This window comes from Haliotis cracherodii, unplaced genomic scaffold (genome assembly GCF_022045235.1).
Source record: "Haliotis cracherodii isolate W230 unplaced genomic scaffold, xgHalCrac1.p SCAF_4, whole genome shotgun sequence".
NCBI classification, from domain to species: domain Eukaryota; kingdom Metazoa; phylum Mollusca; class Gastropoda; order Lepetellida; family Haliotidae; genus Haliotis; species Haliotis cracherodii.
In genome coordinates, this window is record NW_027266297.1 from 60,786,430 (window position 1) to 60,806,997 (window position 20,568).

The following is a 20,568-nucleotide window of genomic DNA, read 5'->3' on the forward strand; positions in this document are numbered from 1 at the left end:
TGCAGGTAACAGATTGCAACAGTCGTCGCTGTAAATGCTTTGCATATCGTAAGACACTTTGGATTGCGTTCCGGAGATTATAGAGAAAACAAACATGGCGCGAATATGAAACTAGAATGGTAAGATATCAAATTGATACGTGTTAACAGATGATTGCACGGTACTTTAGCAAGTGCATGTGTAAAAAATGGTAAACAACGTCATACACAATTCATTCCCACGTGACAGACAAGTAGCTGTCACTACTGGGTTTGACAAATTTAGCAGAAATGTCATATCCTTCTGTCATGATACTATTTGGTCAAACTAGCCTAGTACACAGACACCGGCGGTAGAAATTGGTACTTGTCCTATAGTCCTTGCCAAATTGCCCAATAGTTAAGGTATCACAACGACTAGTAGACATTTGACATTTTTAAAGGTTTTTCTATGTGTTATTTCTCAGGCCTCAAAGTCTACTTTTTAACCAAGTCGCCATATGGCTACAAGTATACTTTTCCAGGTAGCCAGTGGTAAAATCAAGAAGTCTAGCCAATATTGTAGGTAGCCAAATGCATTTGAAATTATCTTTTATCAAATAACTATTATGATATGTACAAGTCATAGTTATTTTCAATAACATCGCGGGAAATAGTGAATAATTTTTTAATTCATCGATAAAAAATGATAAATTGAAATGGAATACGTATTTCAGACATTGTGAAATGTGACAGATTTAATAAATGAATGATATTATAGGTAGATCTAGGTCCATAAAAATATATACTATTTTGACGTGACTTGACGTGAGATAAACACATATTGATGATTTGAGATTTGCCGAGCGCGCTCCCCCGCCTCGGCCTCGGTTAAACGGCTCATCGTCTATAACGCCCACCAATTCTTTGGACCCCATTGGTAGCGTTGTAGCGAGGGACCACTGTATTTGAAACTTAACTGATTTTTATTACTTGTGACTCGAACAATGATGCAATTTATGTCACTAGATTATGATATACCTGGAAACTTGTTAAAAGTGGAATTAAACCCAACTCACTCACTCACTAAAACTGCCATATGCTGTTGTTTTTGTTCAAATAAAAAGGTCACCTTCATGCATTTACATTGTGTTTTGTTTAGATCTAAATCTAAATTAATATTTTATATTCGCGTAATTCAATGTTTATTGCATAGGGTTATGAAACTACTTTCAATTTGGGATATGAATTTTCTGATTTGAAAGGTGTACGCATTCATTTGGGTTACAATTATGCATACACTCATTGGGAAAAAACCTACTTGGGACAGCCTTAGCTGTGTGTATCGACAAATCAATATCAAAATCGTTTATCATGTTTTTAGGGAGCAGCACAGGGATGCTGCTACCACAGCTAGATGTAGTGGTGTTAATGCTCAACAAATAAGGCAGGTCACACAAACCTTTCGACCCGTGAAGATTCCGGGGTAGAATAGGTCTTCAGCAACCTATGCATGCCGTAAAAGGTGACTATGCTTGTCGTAAAAGGCGACTAATGGGATCGGGTGGTCAGGCTCGCTGACTTGGTTGATACATGTCATTGATCCCAATTGCGTGGATTGATGCTCATGATATTAATCACTGGATTGTCTGGTCCAGACTTGATTATTTATAGATCGCCGTCATATAGCTGGAATATTGCTGAGTGCGGCGTTAAACAACAAATCAACCAACCAACCAACAAACCTTTCACAGCTCAGTACATGTTTGCCTTTGAATTGTTGCAGGTTAGTGCTTCACCACATACAGCCTATACGTACTACAGCGCACAATCATGGGGGACATGAACGATTGCCATCGCATGTTCCTGCAGAAATTTATGTCACAGAGCCTGCTTAATGCTAAGGAAGTGAAACAGCTTTTCAAACAATGTTGTGACAAATACTCAGGTCTGTAATTGACAATACCATGAATACTTAACCTGATACTGATAGCATCTAGATTTCTTTGTCAGTTAGTGGAATCATCGTTATCATTCATTGATTCATTAACCTCATATCTTGCATTCACATACCCAGGATGACCTGAAATAAACCTGTAGAAAAGCATTTATGAACAAATGAACGTAGTAATGAAGCAGTAAAGTTTCATTGCATGAGAATTTCAGTTTGAAAATCAGTTTTTATTATTTTTATTTTTATTTTTATTTTTATTACACATTCATATACCGCAGGTATCCAGGTACTAGTATCTACTCAAATGCGTTTTTTTTTAAATTTGTTCGCTGACCAGTGGATCCATTTGCATTTCAGTTATCTTTCTCAACTCCCTGGGGAGTATACAACCAAAGCTGCCTATGGGCGCTAAAGGGATTTTACATCCACTTAAAGTACAATGTATTATCACTTATCACTGGCACATTTATGAATGTGTAAATGATGTTTTGAATGTCAACATGATCAGATTCCTTCATGTTAATCTAATTTCTTGTGACAGTGAGCATCTCTGAAGATGACCCCGATGCCAAGAAGCGTCTGTTTGAGTTTGTGAGGATCATCAATGCCAATATACACCAATTCCACATGGAGATCAAGAAAGCCATTAGTGAAGACGACGGGTCCAACCACTATGGACTGGTAGGTCACATTGATAACGGTTGTCAGGGCTCGATTTAACTATATGCAACGTGCACCAGAGCAACCTGTTATTGAAGAGTGCAACCTAATATTTATGTCCACATGTACCAGTGCAATCTATTACTGAAAAGTGCAACCTAATATTTATGTCCACATGCACCAGTGCAATCTATTACTGAAAGTGCAACCTAATATTTATGTCCAGATGCACCAGTACAATCTATTGCTGAAAATATTTATGTCCACATGCACCAGTGCAATCTATTACTGAAAAGTGCAACCTAATATTTATGTCCACATACACCAGTGCAATCTATTACTGAAAAGTGCAACCTAATATTTATGTCCACATGCACCAGTGCAATCTATTACTGAAAAGTGCAACCTAATATTTATGTCCACATGCACCAGTGCAATCTATTATTGAAAAGTGCAACCTAATATTTATGTCCACATGCACCAGTACAATCTATTATTGAAAGTGCAACCTAATATTTATGTCCACATGCACCATGTGCACCAGTGCAATCTATTACTGAAAAGTGCAACCTAATATTTATGTCCACATGCACCATGTGCACCAGTGCAATCTATTACTGAAAAGTGCAACCTAATATTTATGTCCAGATGCACCAGTACAATCTATTATTGAAAGTGCAACCTAATATTTATGTCCACATGCACCATGTGCACCAGTGCAATCTATTACTGAAAAGTGCAACCAAATATTTATGTCCACATACACCAGTGCAATCTATTACTGAAAAGTGCAACCTAATATTTATGTCCACATACACCAGTGCAATCTATTACTGAAAAGTGCAACCTAATATTTATGTCCACATGCACCAGTGCAATCTATTACTGAAAAGTGCAACCTAATCATGCTAATATTTATGTCCACTTGCACCAAATGCATGTAAAACAACTTCAAATGTGTCTTCTCTGACGTACCCTTACTTTTCAACCCAACAACAATTTTTGAACTCACTACCTTAAACAGTAAAGCTTTATGTTCAATACTGCACCAGTAACATGTGTTTTGTGATGAATTCTTGGGCTTGGAATACTGTGGGTACTTCAAGTATGTGATTATGTGTAATTAGGAAATAAATATACTGTCTTTTCAATTGAGAGAACTTTAATTTGATACCTGTAAAATTAAACAAACACAAATGGAAATTAAGATTGTTTTTGAAAAGGAATGAGTTTTTTTCACCACCATCATTTGGTGCATTATTGACATAATGTCATTTTAGCCTGGAGTCTTATCTTGTGGATGTCATGATTGGTGATTGTGAATGGTACTTAGCTTACATTAAGTGTGTGTTATGAGTGACATTGTATATTTGTGTGGTTCACAAGGGGTCCAGTTTGGGTGGACGGCATCATGCTTGATTGAGTTAAGCAAGCTGCCTGACAGGGAGAAGCGTGCTTGTGGGGTGATTGGAGTTTGAGTTGGCTTGGTAACTGATTGGTGTGGGCCGATCAACCTTTTGTTGTGTGCTGAAGTAGATAGCTTACTTGGAAATTTCTTTACTATATGAGGGCAAGTTATAGAACAGAAAGGGGGAAGGAAAAAGAATTGGAGAGGGAGAAATATGGTTTAACTGAACGAGGGCAGATCAGCCCAGCGTTATGTCTGGAGACAAAGTTAGAAGGTCATGTCGACGCCTCGAAGGAGGAAACTGTTGTTACCCAGTTATCCTGTGAACTGTGATATAAAAGTTTGGAACAATGTGAGATGGAATACGTTGGGAATGTGATTTCAAGAAATCTGAGGTGACTATTATCTATATTGCACGTTTGCCATATTGCTTTGCCTAAATAGATGTGTATGAGTGCCTTGCCCAGTAACTGAGAATTGTTATATACTTATCTTTGTTTTAATTATTAAATCTAGCTTTCAACTTCAGAGATTGTTGTGTGATTCTTGTAATTGTTATTTGTGGTATTAGCGGGAACCCCTGCCGTTCATACCACACGTAACATGTGCGATACATACACAATTTCATCTTCTTTCAAATGCATAATTTCAGCATTGGCCTGTTATCATGGTTAAGGTACTTAGGGACTGGTCATTTATTTGGAGAAGGGAGGGGGATGTTGCGAGTGGGACTGTATCACTTCATCATATTTTGCTGACACCCCCCACCCAATAATGAATGACTGGTCCCTAAATAATGTTCAAATTTATGACCTTAGTTTGTGAAAGAATGTATCTGTGAAGTTATGCTTTCCAGGTAAACATAAGCAGAACAGACATCACCAAGATGGCTTCAGACTACAACCAAAATGAGCTGGAGTTCTTCAAAAAGCTAGTAAGTATTGAATTTTTTGTTGGCAGCCTTTCCTGTGAAGAAGTTTTATTTTTGTATGTTACACAGACACGCAATATGCTCTATGACAAAGGGTTTTATTGTGTCCAGTTTACGTAATAATTGTGTCCTAGTAAGAACAGTGATCCCTCGCTATTGGGCTCTTCGATAAAGCGCTACCTCGGTTACTACGCGCGGTATCGCATGGCTCCCAAAACTTATGTACACTTTTAATACTGAGAGTTTTACACAGCCGTGATTGTATTGTTGTTCGTTGTTCATTTGCACATAATGCTTCTCATTGCATAATCAACTGTTTATCGCTGAATTGAGTTCTAATAATCTGTTTGAAAACATCCACGGCAAGTCCTGGAAATATGATTGTTCTACTACATGTAGTTAACTTTTCACACTATACATCCTTTGATCTTAGAAGCCCATGCATGCAATAAAAGAGAACCACAAGCGAAGTTTATTTTCTTAATTAGTGGGCAATCCAATTTGAGGTGACACTGTCAACTCACATGTAGTTGCTGTCACAACACGGCGGCCATTCCTTTTGATTCGGATCAAGTAATCGCATCAAACCAATTAATCTGGCTTGAATGTGTATCTATATTTGCATGAATGTTTATGAATGCGCATAGTGTTGGTCAAAACTCTTGTTTTCCGTATTTTAAGCAACATGACCAATCAATGCCACTGAATCACTCTGTACTTGTGTAATGAATTGTGATTGGCACTTCACTCATAGCGTCTGTTACTACCATAATCGATCGATATTTTCATGTAAGTAGACTACATTCACAATGAATGTGACAGTTAAGGCTTGTAAATAATAACAAACAGCGAAAACATAATGGAGATATATTTTTACACTATGAACGGTAAACAACTTGTATCATTGCAATGTGCGAGACAAGGCGAAGATCGTGAGATTGGCCGAGCGCGCTCCCCCGCCTCGGCCTCGGTTAAACGACTCATCGTCTATAACGCCCACCAATTATTTGGACCCCATTGGTAGCGTTGTAGCGAGGGACCACTGTACTTTCAATGTTCGGACAGTCCACTCAGATGTCCTACACTGGTGATATCTTCTCTTTCAGGTAGAGCTTGTGGTTGAGTCTGATGATGGAACTGTCGGCTCCATCGAGACTCTGAATCTAACGGAGAAGCTGGAGAAGAAGATCTCAAAGAATGATGCTCAGGACCTATTGGACCGCATGAGTCGGGACCAGTGGATAGCTCAGGTAGGACAGCCACGATTGACCGGAGCGGATAGCTCAGGTAGGACAGCCATGATTGACCGGAGCGGACAGCTCAGGAAGGACAGCCATGATTGATCGGAGCGGACAGCTCAGTAGGACAGCCATGATTGACTAGAGCAGATAGCTCAGGTAGGACAGCCATGATTGACCAGACAGCCATGATTGACCGGAGCGGATAGCTCAGGTAGGACAGACATGATTGACCGAAGCGGATAGCTCAGGTAGGAAACTTGACAGGAGTGGATAGCTCAGGTAGGAAGCTTGACAGGAGTGCATAGATCAGGTAGGACAGCCATGATTGACCAGAGCGGATAGCTCAGGTAGGACAGACCTGATTGACCGGAGCAGATACCTCAGGTAGGAAGCTTGACAGGAGTGGATAACTCAGGTAGGAAGCTTGACAGGAGTGGATAGATCAGGTAGGACAGCCATTATTGACAGGAGAGGATACCTCATGTAGGAAGCTTATGATTGACAGGAGTGGATAGATCATGTAGGACAGCCACGATTGACAGAAGTGGATAGCTCAGGTAGGACAGCCATGATTGACAGGAGTGGATAACTCAGGTAGGAAGCTTGACAGGAGTGGATAGCTCAGGTAGGACAGCCATGATTGTCAGGAGAGGATAGATCAGGTAGGAAGCTACTCATGCTTGTGGTTTTCACCAAAGTAGTAAACGTCTGAGACCTGCATCACTTCGGGCTTTCCTCCCACATTAAGCTGGCATGCCATGATATAACTGGAATAATGTTAAAATCGGTGTTAAACCCAACTAACTCACTCACTCACGGAGGTTAGTAGATGTCTCAGGTGAGCTAATTAGTACATATTACAAGAATAAGGAAAAGACCAATACATGATTATGAACTGTTGCAACCTTTCTGAGCTCTCCGTTAGGTAGCTGGTCCTCATAGCATCAAGGTTTCCGGTAACAATGTCTCATGACAGCTTTGTGAGCCCAGATTGCAGGTGATATTTCAGGCATCCATCAAGAATGCTGCATCTTGAATCTTAAAAACGTACAGACTTATTGAAACAAATAGTAAATGAGGGTAGATAATATACCCTGCTTACTCAACTGCATGGAGAGAAATGCTGTTTGGGGTGTATAAACTGATATCTGTTGAAAGTAGCCATAGCAACCATGATCATGAATACTTTGTTGTATTTCAGAAGGCTGGCCGAGTCTCGCTTCACACACGGGCTGTCCTGGAGCTGGAGCAGTACATCAAGGAATACTTCGTGGAGGCTGTCAAGATGTGCAACATGTGCAATAAGCTCTGTCTCAAGGTCAGCATCAATATAATAATAATAATAATAATAATAATAATAATGGGAATCCATTTGCTGCTTGATGAAGTTGTTATGTTGATTTCTTATTTGTAATTAAATTTTGACAGTAGACAGCATAAATCATCTTGCCGAGGCAAGAGCGTCCACTGGCCTTTTTATCAAAGTCTTGTTTCCACCCTTGCCACATCAAGCCCACTTTCCTGTGTTAGATATGATTGGACTCAGAGCTCCAGATAAGCTTTTGGCGTTGTGGGTATTTTACCCATGCATTTTAAAATCATTGGGTATCAGTAATTCTATCTGGGTATTCAAATTCCTGTTACCCACAAGTTTTTACACATGTGGCTATTTCAGTTAAATTTTTAAAAACATTATTCATCTTGTCCCTGCAAACTGGTGTCGTGTGGGTTCGAGAGCATTATAAGACTCAATAATACCACAATACTTCCACAAGAAAGTGTGATGGCAAATGATCATGATGTAACTGTCATCGTGGAGTTTAGCAAAGTTGACGGAATGCCCGTTTATAATGTCAAAATATGTTGCTGATTTGCTAATTGAATACGCAGGGTTACTTCACAATATTTTGATGATACGCACAAGTTATATTTTTGTAGCGTATCTGTAATGTTCGTTGCGTATTTGATACGCTTGGATTATATTTTACTGCGTATTTCTGCATTTCTGATGCGTATTTTACGCAGATACGCAGCTTATCTGGAGCTCTGGGACTATCACACATATCAATAGTCCTGTCTGAGAACGTTTCACAATATCAGCATCCACGACTGGTACACCTTTGTATGGAAGTAATTTACCGCTGTCTGTCTTTGTTGACACGAATATGTCTCTTTCATCATTTGAACTCTCCAACGATTGACTATCTTTTTGTGTCAGGCTTGAAATCGCGAATGTTTTAGTTATCCGATCGCCTAGGTCGTCACCTATGGTAGTTGCCATTTATGCGAAGCTTTTTGAGATAAGAACAGCAATCTGTTTGGATATTGCATTTTCATTACAAGGGGCACAACTCGTGATCTACGTGAGGTGGCGCCAGGGTCGAGCCAAGAAAAGTGGCCTTGATGTGGCAAGGGTAGAAACTAGGCTTGATATAGGCTTGTAGACACGCTTGCCTCGTGAAGATAGCAAAAATATTCAAGCAGCATTTCAGAATTGTTTGAATACCAGTGGGTCAAATAACTCAATACCTTGGATACAAGGCTTGATTGGTGAGTTCTGAACCTCCCATAGAAGGAATTGTGTTATAGTGAAATCTTTCATTGTTTACATGACATGTCATAGAGGTATCTCCGCAAGCCTGAGTCAGTTGAGCAAATTGTTTCACTGTGACAAGTCAGTAAAATGCAGAGGTCTATGACTGTTGGAAAATGCACAAGCTTGAGGAATGTGCAGTGATCAAGTACTGGCAGAAAAGGGGCTTAACTCCAAAATCCAAGATATGAATGCAAGACGAAGGAAGGATGAACTTCCTGTTTCATCTGAATGAGGAGTTTGGAGAGCTTTGGCGACGACCCCTGTCCTGGGAGGTCATGATGTCAGCATCACCAGAACTGATCCGGAGAATTGACGATACTGTGATGACCGGCTGGCAATTATCTGAATGTTGTGTTGTTAGTTCAGTAGGCATTCCTGGGAAAGAGTACTTTCCACTGTCACAAACTCTGGCAATGAAGACAGTATCAGCTCGTTGGGTTCCATAGCACCAGACACAACATGTCATGTCCCGAAAGTCTTTAGGTCAAGTCTTTCTATGTGAGATTCAGAACTCATAAGTCAACTCTTGTATATAAAAAAATATTGCAGTCTCATTTAATTCAGATCTTAGTTCTCGCTACTGCTTAACAAAGATCTGAGGACATCCTATTACGGGTCACGTCAGACTGACCTTGTGCGAACTTTGACCGACCAATCAGAAGGCAGCTTTCTCATGCTTTACGGCACGAATTTCAAATTGGCGACTAAGCTTCAAAACATATTTTGACAAATTCTCGATTACAAATTTGAAACCTGAACAAAAGAACATTATGGAATAATGGCTAATAGATGGGCTAGATTGTATGGATTCAGTCGTTAAACCCGTACCTATTGTTCGGATTAAAGTTTTTGAGGTTGCATGATAAGAAATCACATTCCGACTGTCACTTTCATATTCTGGTAAGCGACGCTCTGATTGGCCGGATGAAAGGTCGTTCTGACATGACCCCTAATGAGATGTCTTCAGATCTTTGTTTAGCGGTAGCGAGAACTAAGTCTGATTTTAATGAGATTGGAAATATTGTGCCATTGTGACATGTTTGTCATACCTGCTTCCTACTCGATCATTTGTTGTTGTCAGGGGTCAATAACCTAGGAGCCTGGCTATAAGTACACTCCTCAATGTTTATATCAACGAACAGGTTGATAAATGGCGGTTTTTTTTGTGTATAGTTAGCATTTGATACAGCCTTTCCTGACTCTCCTGAATTGAGCTTCAGAAGAACCTGAATATTACCAACTTTCCTCATCAGTCAAACTGTGCCAGAGTGAGTGAGTGAGTTGGGTTTAACGTCACTTTTAACAGTATTCCAGTTATATCGCGGCGTGTCAGCTTAATGTGGGAGGAAAGCCCGAAGTGATGCAGGTCTCAGACGTTTACCACTTTGGTGAAACCCACTAGCACGGGTATGGTGCTGACAAACCTAGAAACATAATCGGGGTGAACCGGGATTCGAACCCACAATCCAAGGTCTCTGGCGTACCCAAGGGACGCAACTCTGCACAGCGAATTGCGGCGCCTTAGACGACTGGACTTCCCGTGCCCCCAACCGTGCTAGAGTTGGAGGCAGTGTTTTATACCAGAAGGATATTCCACTGTTCAATTCAGGTTCTCTTGTCTCCACAGGGCCAGACATGTGAGGAGTGTGGCATCAAGATACACTTCCACTGTGCTGTCCGTTACTTCAGTCACAGAGAAGCTCAGAAGTGTCCGTCGCGGGAGTGTGGTGCGGCCTGGACCCACGACATCCCCAAGAGAGGTAGGTTCCATGTTGCTGTGCATGTCTCCTAGCATCCTCTGTGCTGCCTGCAGAGGGAACAAGGGCCTCGTTCCACAAACTAATCTTAGCACTACAATTATTGTAAATCATATTGAAGTATCGACGTGGCGCCAAGACTGCTTATGGAAACGGGACCCAGGACTCAATATATCTGAGTCTTTTGAAGTCGTGGTATCTTGTGTGTGACCTTGAGTGTGTGTGTTTGGTTTTAACAGTACTTCGGTTATATCACAGCATGCCAGCTCATTGTGGAAGGATTGATGGATGGACAGAGACCCATGACAAGTTCATACTGACTTTGGTAATAATATGCTCTGTAGGATAAAAAGTAATCTTATAATTTTACCTTATCCTGGCTCATTATCCATTGCTTATCTCATCTCGAAAAGGTAGTGGAAACTCCAGTGCTGTGTTCCCAAGAACAGAGAAAATACATCTCACCCAAACGCACCGGAAGCGCGTAACCAAGACGGTATTATTGTCACTTTTTTTGTGCCAACTGGGTGGTTGGCCTAATTTCTCTGCTGTCACAAGCCAAGCCGTCAAACTTAATAGTTTTTATGAAAAGAATTTGCTTAGATTACCTTCTTCATCATACTATAACTTGATTTACAAATATAACTGAGTTGTGAAACTATTATGAGTGTGTGTCACTCCCAGTTTTTGCAGTACTTCCCTGCTCGCAAAACTTTACAGTATGCACTAGAGACCTGTCATCTGTGGATGTCCCTGGGGGAAGACAACTTTGCAGCCTACTTGTATGTAGTACAGAGAAAGAAGTTGGTCCGTAAAAGACGTGATTCCACTGGATCATCTTCCTCAGTAGAAGCAGCTAGTCTTATCACACCTAAAAAGAAGAAAAGTAAGGTAACAACCTCTTCAGGTGAGGACAGATCTTTTGTGGTCGTAGCTGGATGGCTGCTGAGAACCCTTCCTTGCAGATGTCAGAGAAGTCCTTCGCTGCGTTTCTACTATAAGGCGAATGTGAAGAAATGGTCATCAATGAGGAAGAAGAGCTCTTCGTCATCTTAGAAGTTGTCTTCTACGTGAAAGGATTCTTTATGAAGGTTCCCACCTTAACGAAGACGTGCACTAAGGCAACCATGAAGTCGACTTCTAAGTCGCAGAAGCATGCATTCTGCATGCAGACACCCGCCTCCACGCAGCTCTCGTTGCTTGTGAACCTTTCACAGGTTTCACGCATGCAGATCTGCATTCAGGACCAGTCCTTCACGCAGCCTCAGACCTCTCAACCCCTACTTTTCACTCAGGACGCAGCATTCACAGTCGCAGTCGTTCAGGCAGCTAATGTTACTCAGCAAGTGATCTTGCTATGCAGCAACAACACACACTCAACAAACCACCTCTGCCGAACCTGGTTTCCAGATCTGATTGCCCTAGATTTCACAATGGTGACAACGCATCAGCCCATCTGGGTCTCAGTCCGGATTTTATCGCCAAGAATCAACTGCCTGGTCAACCAAACAGTTTCACAATTATCATCTATACTTGGTTCTGAAGTTACATAAGATTTATCACTATGTCCATTTAGAGCCTTAGAACTACTTTCTCCTTGATAAGAGAAGTCATACCATATATCGCTATGTATAAGGTGAGTTTTTCGTACCTAGAATGAGGGGGTTAAGAATAGGGGTCGTCTTATACACGGAGTCAAACATCTCAATTTTTTCCAGGCGTTTTACTTTCAGTTTCCACTGGTGTCAACCGGCGTTCGATAGCCAGCCCAGCATTTGACAATAAAACTTTGCATTTCGTCCTAAATAACTGTTCCAATAACTATTTCCATACATAAACATGATTTGTATCTGTTGTCCTTGAATAAAGTTTGATAATTTCTGCAAATAAAGTTGAAATGACCCTCGCCTCGATCCAGCTGAGACGGTAAAACAATCAACATCCGTGTGTAGAGAGCCGGAAGTACCGGTAATCATTTGCATATTGCACATGTGACCTAACATGTGAAGCTGAAATCAATTCCCGTTGTTTTCACAGTTGTATTAACAACTGTTGGAGACGGTGTGTGTAAGTGAATGTTGAATAAACACGCTGAATGTGAAGCAAACATAAGCCTAGTTAGTTACAACATAGTTAATTGGCGATTAAATTACTCACCATTGTCTCTTATGTTATTACTTCATAATCTATTTTTACGGACACCAATTTGATGTCATACCGTGTAAACACAAAATGGCGACATGTGCTGGAGTTACGCACGCGACCAATCATCGTAGAAAAAAACCGCAAGATAAGCATATTTTTATTGCAAATATAAGGTTTGTGTGCGCACTTGCGATGTGCTTGTTTCCAGATCGCTTTATACACGGAGTATAGGATCGATTTTGAAGGCGTGTACAGGGGGGGTCGCCTTATACACAGCGATATACGAATAGTTCTAAGTAAGCTTGAATTTTACTTTATGAGCATTTACAAAATCTTTTGATTTTATGGTACTCCTCTCACAAGAGGTGTTACCCCAGTACCAATTGATGTCAAGGAAGATTAAAAACATGTTCTCACCAACCATGAGATTCAAGCAATTAGTATGAGTCAGGATATGGTATTTAAGGTAAAAATATCATTGATCCTGACTCATACGCTATAGCGCCCACCCTGCCATCCCCACTTCCAGTATACATGTTTGGGCCGTGAGGGTAAGCGAAATGAAAGAGTGACGAGTGTACTGGCTTGGTCACATGCTTCCGGGAGAGATGTTTTTTTCTGTTCTTGGGAACACAGCACAGGAGTTTCCACTACCTTTTTAGAATGAGATAAGCAATTAGTATGAGTCAGGATAAGTATAATTGATATTTTTACCCTAAAAAAATACTATGTTGGGAAATGTTTAGCAAGTATTTCTTTTTCAGACATGAACAGTACTCAAGCCACACAAGAGGACCAGGCAGCTTCATCTCATGTGCGGAAGAGGAAGCACCACACCTAGGATGCCATCATTCTGTGGTGGACATGAACCATGCCAGTGTCAGACTTGCCCATACCTACTGGAGACAGATGGACTTGTCCTCTCACTGAGGAGACATACATTATGCTTGTTTGTTGTTTAACGATGCACTCAGCAATATTCAAGCTATATGATGGTGGTCTGTAAATAATCAAGTCTGGACCAGACAATCCAGTGATCGACATGAGCATCGAGCTGTGCATTTGGGATACACGATCTGCGCAATCGGGATACGATGGCATGCATCAACCAAGTCAGCGAGTCTGACCACCCGATCCTGTTAGTCGCCTCTTACGACAAGCATTGGTTGCTCATACTAAATGTTGATTTAATTCAGATAACATAATGTATCAAGAAGCCATGTTAAGGTTACAAAAGAAAATTGTTGACTATATCATGTTGTGTGGATGAGTAATCAGGGACATATCAAGACCTGCTCAGAGGTCAAAGTAGACCGAAGTTCATGGATAACAGACCCGTTAAGATTCGGGGGTAGATTAGGTCTTCAGCAACCCATACTTGCCGTAAAAGGTGACCATGCTTGTCGTAAAAGGCGACTAACGGGATCGGATGGTCAGGTTTGCATGGATTGATGCTCATGACATCAATCCCTGGATTGTCTGGTTTAGACTTGATTATTCATATACCGCCGTCATATAGCTGGAATATTGCTGAGTGAGGTGTTAAGTAACAAACAAATGTTATGAGTAGTCTTGCTCTGTCTTGTTCTAGCTGAGCATCTTCATTTTCATCACCCTGTTGTCTAGTGTGTATGTCCACTGTGTGAAAGAAACAATTCGAGAGAAATATCATTACTGTTATGAGAAGAGGAAATTTATGTAACATATTCATTTTAATAAAATGTTATCTGTCATTAACTGTGTTCCATTTGTTGATGAGCCTGTGGGAATTCCAAGTTCGACTTGATCCCTTGCTATCTGTACTTGTGTCTAGGTGACTTAGTGGGTGGTCCGGCTTGGTTATTTGTGTGTCATCCTCCATTATCAGTTGTTTAACTGCAAACTCATGTCATGGGTGTGAGTGAGTTGGGTTTAACGCTGCTTTTGACAGTATTCCAGTTATATCATTGCGTGTCAGCTTAATGTGGGAGGAAAGCCTGAAGTGATGCAGGTCTCGGACGTTTACCACTTCGGTGAAACCCACTAGCACGGGTATGGTGCTGACAAACCTAGAAACATAGGTTCCTGGCATGCCCATGGGACGCAACTCTGACAGCGAATTGCGGCATGTTAGACAACTAGGCCATCATGCCAAATATGGTACCTGGTGAAACAGTTGGTTGTAGCCAGGGTGTTCAATGTGTCTCACACCACCAGCTCCTGGATTTGGCATTGGTACCAACAGCATGGTATGTCTCATGTTACAAGGCCTACTCAGCAGCATCTTCTGGGACAGCAATTCCAGGACTGCAAAGGATATCTGAGCAGACAGTGCAGAATGCCCTTGTGTGGCAGGTCTATGAGCCAGGGGGTAGGCACAAGTGGCCCAGTCTAAGGCACCGTGATATATCGATGTGCAGAGTTGCGTCCCTTGGATAGCCAGAAACCTATGATTGTGGGTTCGAATCCCGGTTTGCCCCGATTATGTTTCTAGGTTTGTCAGCACCATAACCCTGCTTGTGGGTTTCACCGGAGTGGTAAACGTCCATACCTGCATCACTTCGGGCTTTCCTCCCACATTAAGCTGAAACCTGATATAACTGGAATACTGTTAAAAGCTGTGTTAAACCCAACTCACTCACTCACTCACTCACTCTGACCCAGGTGGCCTGTCAGGCACTGCTGTCAGCCACACACAGACAGACGCTACACTGTCAATGGCCAAAGTTTAATCCCAGATAGTATGAACGTGAACACTGAAACAATCAGGTCTACAATATAACAGATATAAAACAATATACACGTATTATATACACATACAATTCATACGCATACTAATAGGATTCCTTCTGTGTGGACACATGGAGTTATTGTCCCCCTCCACAAAAAGGGTGATACTAAAATACCAGCCAACTACAGAGGTATAACAATACTACATACTTTCCTTCTGTGTGGACACATGGAGTTATTGTCCCCCTCCACAACAAGGGTGATACTAAAATACCAGCCAACTACAGAGGTATAATAATACTACATACTTTCCTTCTATGTGGACACATGGAGTTATTGTTCCCCTCCACAACAAGGGTGATACTAAAATACCAGCCAACTACAGAGGTATAATAATACTACATACTTTCCTTCTATGTGGACACATAGAGTTATTGTTCCCCTCCACAACAAGGGTGATACTAAAATACCAGCCAACTACAGAGGTATAATAATACTGAGTGCTTTCAGTAAAGTCTGCTCAAATATATTTAATAAGAGATTACAGTTTTGGGGTGAATCATGTGATAAATTTTTCGAATCCCAGGCTGGCTTTCGTCGGGGCTACTCTAAAGATGACAATATTTTTATATTGCAATCTATCATTCAGCGATATTTAGGTAAAAAGAAAAGTAAAGTGTATACACTTTTTGTAGATTTTTCGAAGGCTTTCGACTCTGTTGATAGATCAAAATTGTGGCGCGTATTTAACGAACATGGAGTCTCGCCAAAGATGTATAAACATACCCAATCTATTTATAGATATGTTATCTCTTGTGTCAAATATGGAAACCAACTTTCAGATTTTCCCCCGTGTACTACTGGAGTCCGTCAGTTTACTAAGTCCCTTCCTGTTTAATATGTTAATTAATGACTTGGCTCTAGAAATTGAATCTAAATAAGTAAGGGAGGAATGTTGTCTAAAAATGATATTATGGAGATGTAAGATTAGAATGTGTTTCTTCTTATAAATATTTGGGTGTATCATTCTCAAAAACTTTAAATTGGTCTAACCATGTATGCAATGCTGCACTTCAGGCCAAAAAGGTATTGTTTGGTATTTTAAAATCACTGAGGAATGTAAAACCATTTGATTATAATGTATTTTTCAAGATAGTTGATACCAAAATAGCACCAATATTGTTATATGTGGGTGAAATTTGGGGCTTAAATAAATACAAAGAAATTGAACAGATCCATTTATTAGCATGCAAACAATTTTTAGGCGTTAAGTCTTCGACGCCTGATCATGTCGTACGAGGCGAGTGCGGTCGATATCCTTTGTACATTTCAGCATATAAGCGTTGTATTACTTACTGGTGTAAAATTATATCTATGCCTAATAGTCGTTACCCAAGAAAGAGCTATAATCCTCTTGTTTAAAGAAGATGTAAATGGCAAGATTAATTGGGTATCCAAGGTTAAAAATACCTTATATAAATTTGGTTTCGGCTATGTTTGGGAAAACCAATCAATTTCTTATCCAAAACTATTTATATTTGAATAACGATTAAAATATATACATGAACAAGAATGGCATTCAGATATTGCTAGTAGTCCGAAAATGTACACCTATTCTTTATTTAAATTATTTTTTTGTGTTGAACGGTACTTCTAAATATCAATATTGGTAAATGTCGTACTGCACTTTCCCGCTATCGTTCTAGTTCGCACACACTCCATATTGAAGTGGGTAGATATTATAATGTCCCAAGAGACCAAAGACTTTGTAACCTCTGTAACATTGATCTTATCGAAAACGAATACCAATTTCTGTTAATTTCAAAAACATATAATAATCTTAGAAACAAATAAATTCCAGGAAAATATCATGTCCAGCCTACATTACATAAATTTAACCTATTGTCATCATGTCATGCTGAAACCATGAAAAACCTTTCACAATATATATTCCATGCCATGAATATTAGAAGCTCGTTAATGTCCATTGTGGACCTGACTATCTAAATGTACAATGGGCCGATGGCCTACTGTGCGAAATGAATAAAAAAATACAAATAAGATAAGAGACCCCAGAAGATGGGGGTAGGATGTCTTCAGCAACCAATGCTTGTTGTAAGATGCGACTAACGGGATCGGGTGGTCAGGCTCGCTGACTTTGCTGATACATGTCATCGTATCCCAATTGCGTGGATCGAGGATCATAATGTCAATTACTGGATTGTTTGGTCCAGATTCGATTATTTACCGACCACCGCCATATAGCTGGAATATTATTAGAGTGCGGCGATAAAAACAAACAAACTACTAAGATAAGATGCAGTAGGTAGCATGGTTGTTAATGTACTGGCTACCCGTTGTTAGTGTTTATTACTCTCAAGTAAACACATACTTGTTATGAGCAAGTAAATACACATTCATATACATGTACATTTCAAAAGTAGTTTTGTCTCAATATGTAACCAAATACATACACTAGATAGACAATATACACAGTAAATAAATTAATTATAAACGCTACATAAACCCAAGTGAACTTACCAGGTATGTGGGCCTGGGTTGATAACACACCTGGGGACGTTGCCGCGACAAGTTTCTACACAGTGGTACACACCTCTGCAGAGAAAATAACAATATATACAGTGCATGCAGACTTGCCAATAAGAACAAATATAGAACTCGGCACAAATACCTTCTATCATTCAAGTATACATGTAGCTGAGCATGATACAGCAATACTAGAAAATGGCACATGCATTCATTCATTCATTTACGCTTACCTTCATTCATTCACGCTTACCTTCATTCATTCACGCTTACCTTCATTCATGTATTCACGCTTACCTTCATTCATGCATACTTTCATTCATTCATTCACGCTAATCTTCATTCCTTCATGCTTACCTTCATTCATTTATGCTCAATTTCATTCATTCATTCATTTATGCTTACTTTCATTCATTCATGCTTACATTCATTCCTTTGACGCTTACCTTCATTCATTTATGCTTACTTACTTTCATTCAATCAATTTACGCTTACCTTCATTCATGCTTACATTCATTCATTTATGCTTACTTTCATTCATTCATTCATGCTTACATTCATTCATATTATGCTTACCTTCATTCATTCATTCATGCTTACATTCATTCATTCACGCTTACCTTCATTTATGCTTACCTTCATTCATTTATGCTTACCTTCATTCATTTATGCTCACCTACATACATTCATCACAAGCATGCTTGCTTTGCCTTGCCTCGTATATCACAAACGAGCTCTTCTATTATTTCTAAAGTCACTAATATTACTTTTTAGTTAATACTTATACTTGTTTTAATGAATTTAGGATACTTATTTGGTTGTTTGACTCAATAATAATCACGAACACATTACGTGTACTCCTGTCTAAACACACACATATATCCAAATACAAACAATAACTACAATAATGCAAATGCAAATACAATCAATGAATAAAAATCCTCAAGCCAATAATAAAATACTAACCTTGGAATTTGTTCCAAAGTTCCCAACAGAGATCCTTGTGAATAACAAGTGAGAATATAGATAAATGTTTATCCTTAGAAGGATATATGTGGAGTGACCACTCCTTTTTAGGTGTCCAGTATACAGCATGGCTGAGTACCCAAGCTGGCCATATAGACAAAAGGGCGTGAGTAGGAGAGGGCTTGGGCTATTGTGTTAGTGCACAGGGTGTGACTTTCACAAACTAACCATGCACTAAGCATGCTCAGAAAAAGCGTTGTGACTTATAATGTAATGTTTAAGGTAGGCTGAGCAATAAAATTAGATTACTAAAACTGCATTTAATTATGTACATGAATTATACTTAAAATGTAAAATACAAGAAATATACAAAATCTGTAACTGCCAGTACTGTCTCTGAACAGGCAATGTCATTTAGAAAGTGGTCAAATGTCACAAATGTAATATTTGGGATAACATTTCTTAGTAAAGTACAGATTCTCTAAGCCGCTTTTAGAAATATTCCAGCAATAACACAGCAGGGGACACCAGAAATGGGCTTCACACATTGTACCCATATCGAGAATCGAACCCGGGCCTTCCGCATGACCAGCGAACGCTTTAACCACTAGGCTACCCGACCGCCCCACTTTACTAAGAAATTGTTATCCCAAATATTTCATTTGTGACATATGACCGCTTTCTAAATGACATTTATTTTGTGTTCATAGTTTTCGGCCATGGGAGCCCTGTCAATTTACACATGTCAGAGGAGTACACAAAGAATGTAATCTATACTACAAGTTGTACTTTCAGTTTTTGGAAGCCTCGGTGGCTGAGTGGGTTAGATCGCTGACGATTAGGTGCCTCACTCTGGCAGTGTGGCTTCAACCCCCAAAAGTACGAGAATCTGTATTTTACAAAGAAAGTGTTATCCCGAATATTACATTTGTGAAGGTGTTTGGCCCATGGATGAATCAAGGTGAGGTGAGGTGAAATGAGTTTCACGTCGCGTCCAAGGTTAGTGCACATATATAGCGGTGTGTGTGTGTGTGTGTGTGTGTGTGTGTGTGTCTGCTTGTACTAGTCCGGACTGATGCCGATTTATAGTGCTAGCTCACTGAGATACCATGCCGCAGTTTAACATGAATACCCCACTCAGACACAGTATACTGACTCCGATGCTGTCCCTTAATGCCGAGCGCCAGACAGGGTAACAACAAGTACCATCTTTGAACGTCTTTTGGTACGACGCGGCCGGGGATCGAACTCCGGACCTTCCGCTCTCCGGTCGGACGCGCTACCTCTAGACTACGGTGGCGGTTTGGATGAATCAAGATTAATGAGAGGGGATTTTGATATTTGGACTCTCCCTTTTAAAAATGCTGGATCCGCCCTTGTCATATGTGCAGGAAATGTGTGTTACTTCCACAATCGGGGTATGCGTTTCTTTTATAGGCGTATATGCACCAGCGCACGGGTGTCACTTGTGGTCAATTGCGCCGCTATTCGGAGTAGTGTCCCACAGGTGTGCCATAAAACCTGGGATCATGGTTTAGACATCCTGATTCGCCCTGCTGTTTTTTTTTTGTTCTGAGACCGCCTCCGTGACGTTAAAAGATGGTACTTGTTGTTACCCTGTCTGGCGCTCGGCATTAAGGGGCTAAAACAAGGACTGGTCGACTCGGAGTCAGAATACTGTGTCTGAGTGGGGTATT

General features: G+C 40.3%; 1 protein-coding gene across 1 annotated transcript; it reads left to right on the plus strand.

Moving 5' to 3' along the window:
* Window positions 1-83: 83 nt before the first annotated feature.
* On the plus strand, window positions 84-13,743 carry LOC139479978 (non-structural maintenance of chromosomes element 1 homolog). Its single transcript, XM_071262938.1, has 8 exons — window positions 84-119; window positions 1,744-1,905; window positions 2,453-2,592; window positions 4,836-4,913; window positions 6,017-6,160; window positions 7,353-7,469; window positions 10,375-10,507; window positions 13,414-13,743. Exons 2-8 carry the CDS (start codon window positions 1,791-1,793, stop codon window positions 13,488-13,490), a joined length of 804 nt encoding a protein of 267 aa, XP_071119039.1. The 5' UTR covers window positions 84-119; window positions 1,744-1,790; the 3' UTR covers window positions 13,491-13,743.
* Window positions 13,744-20,568: the final 6,825 nt, after the last annotated feature.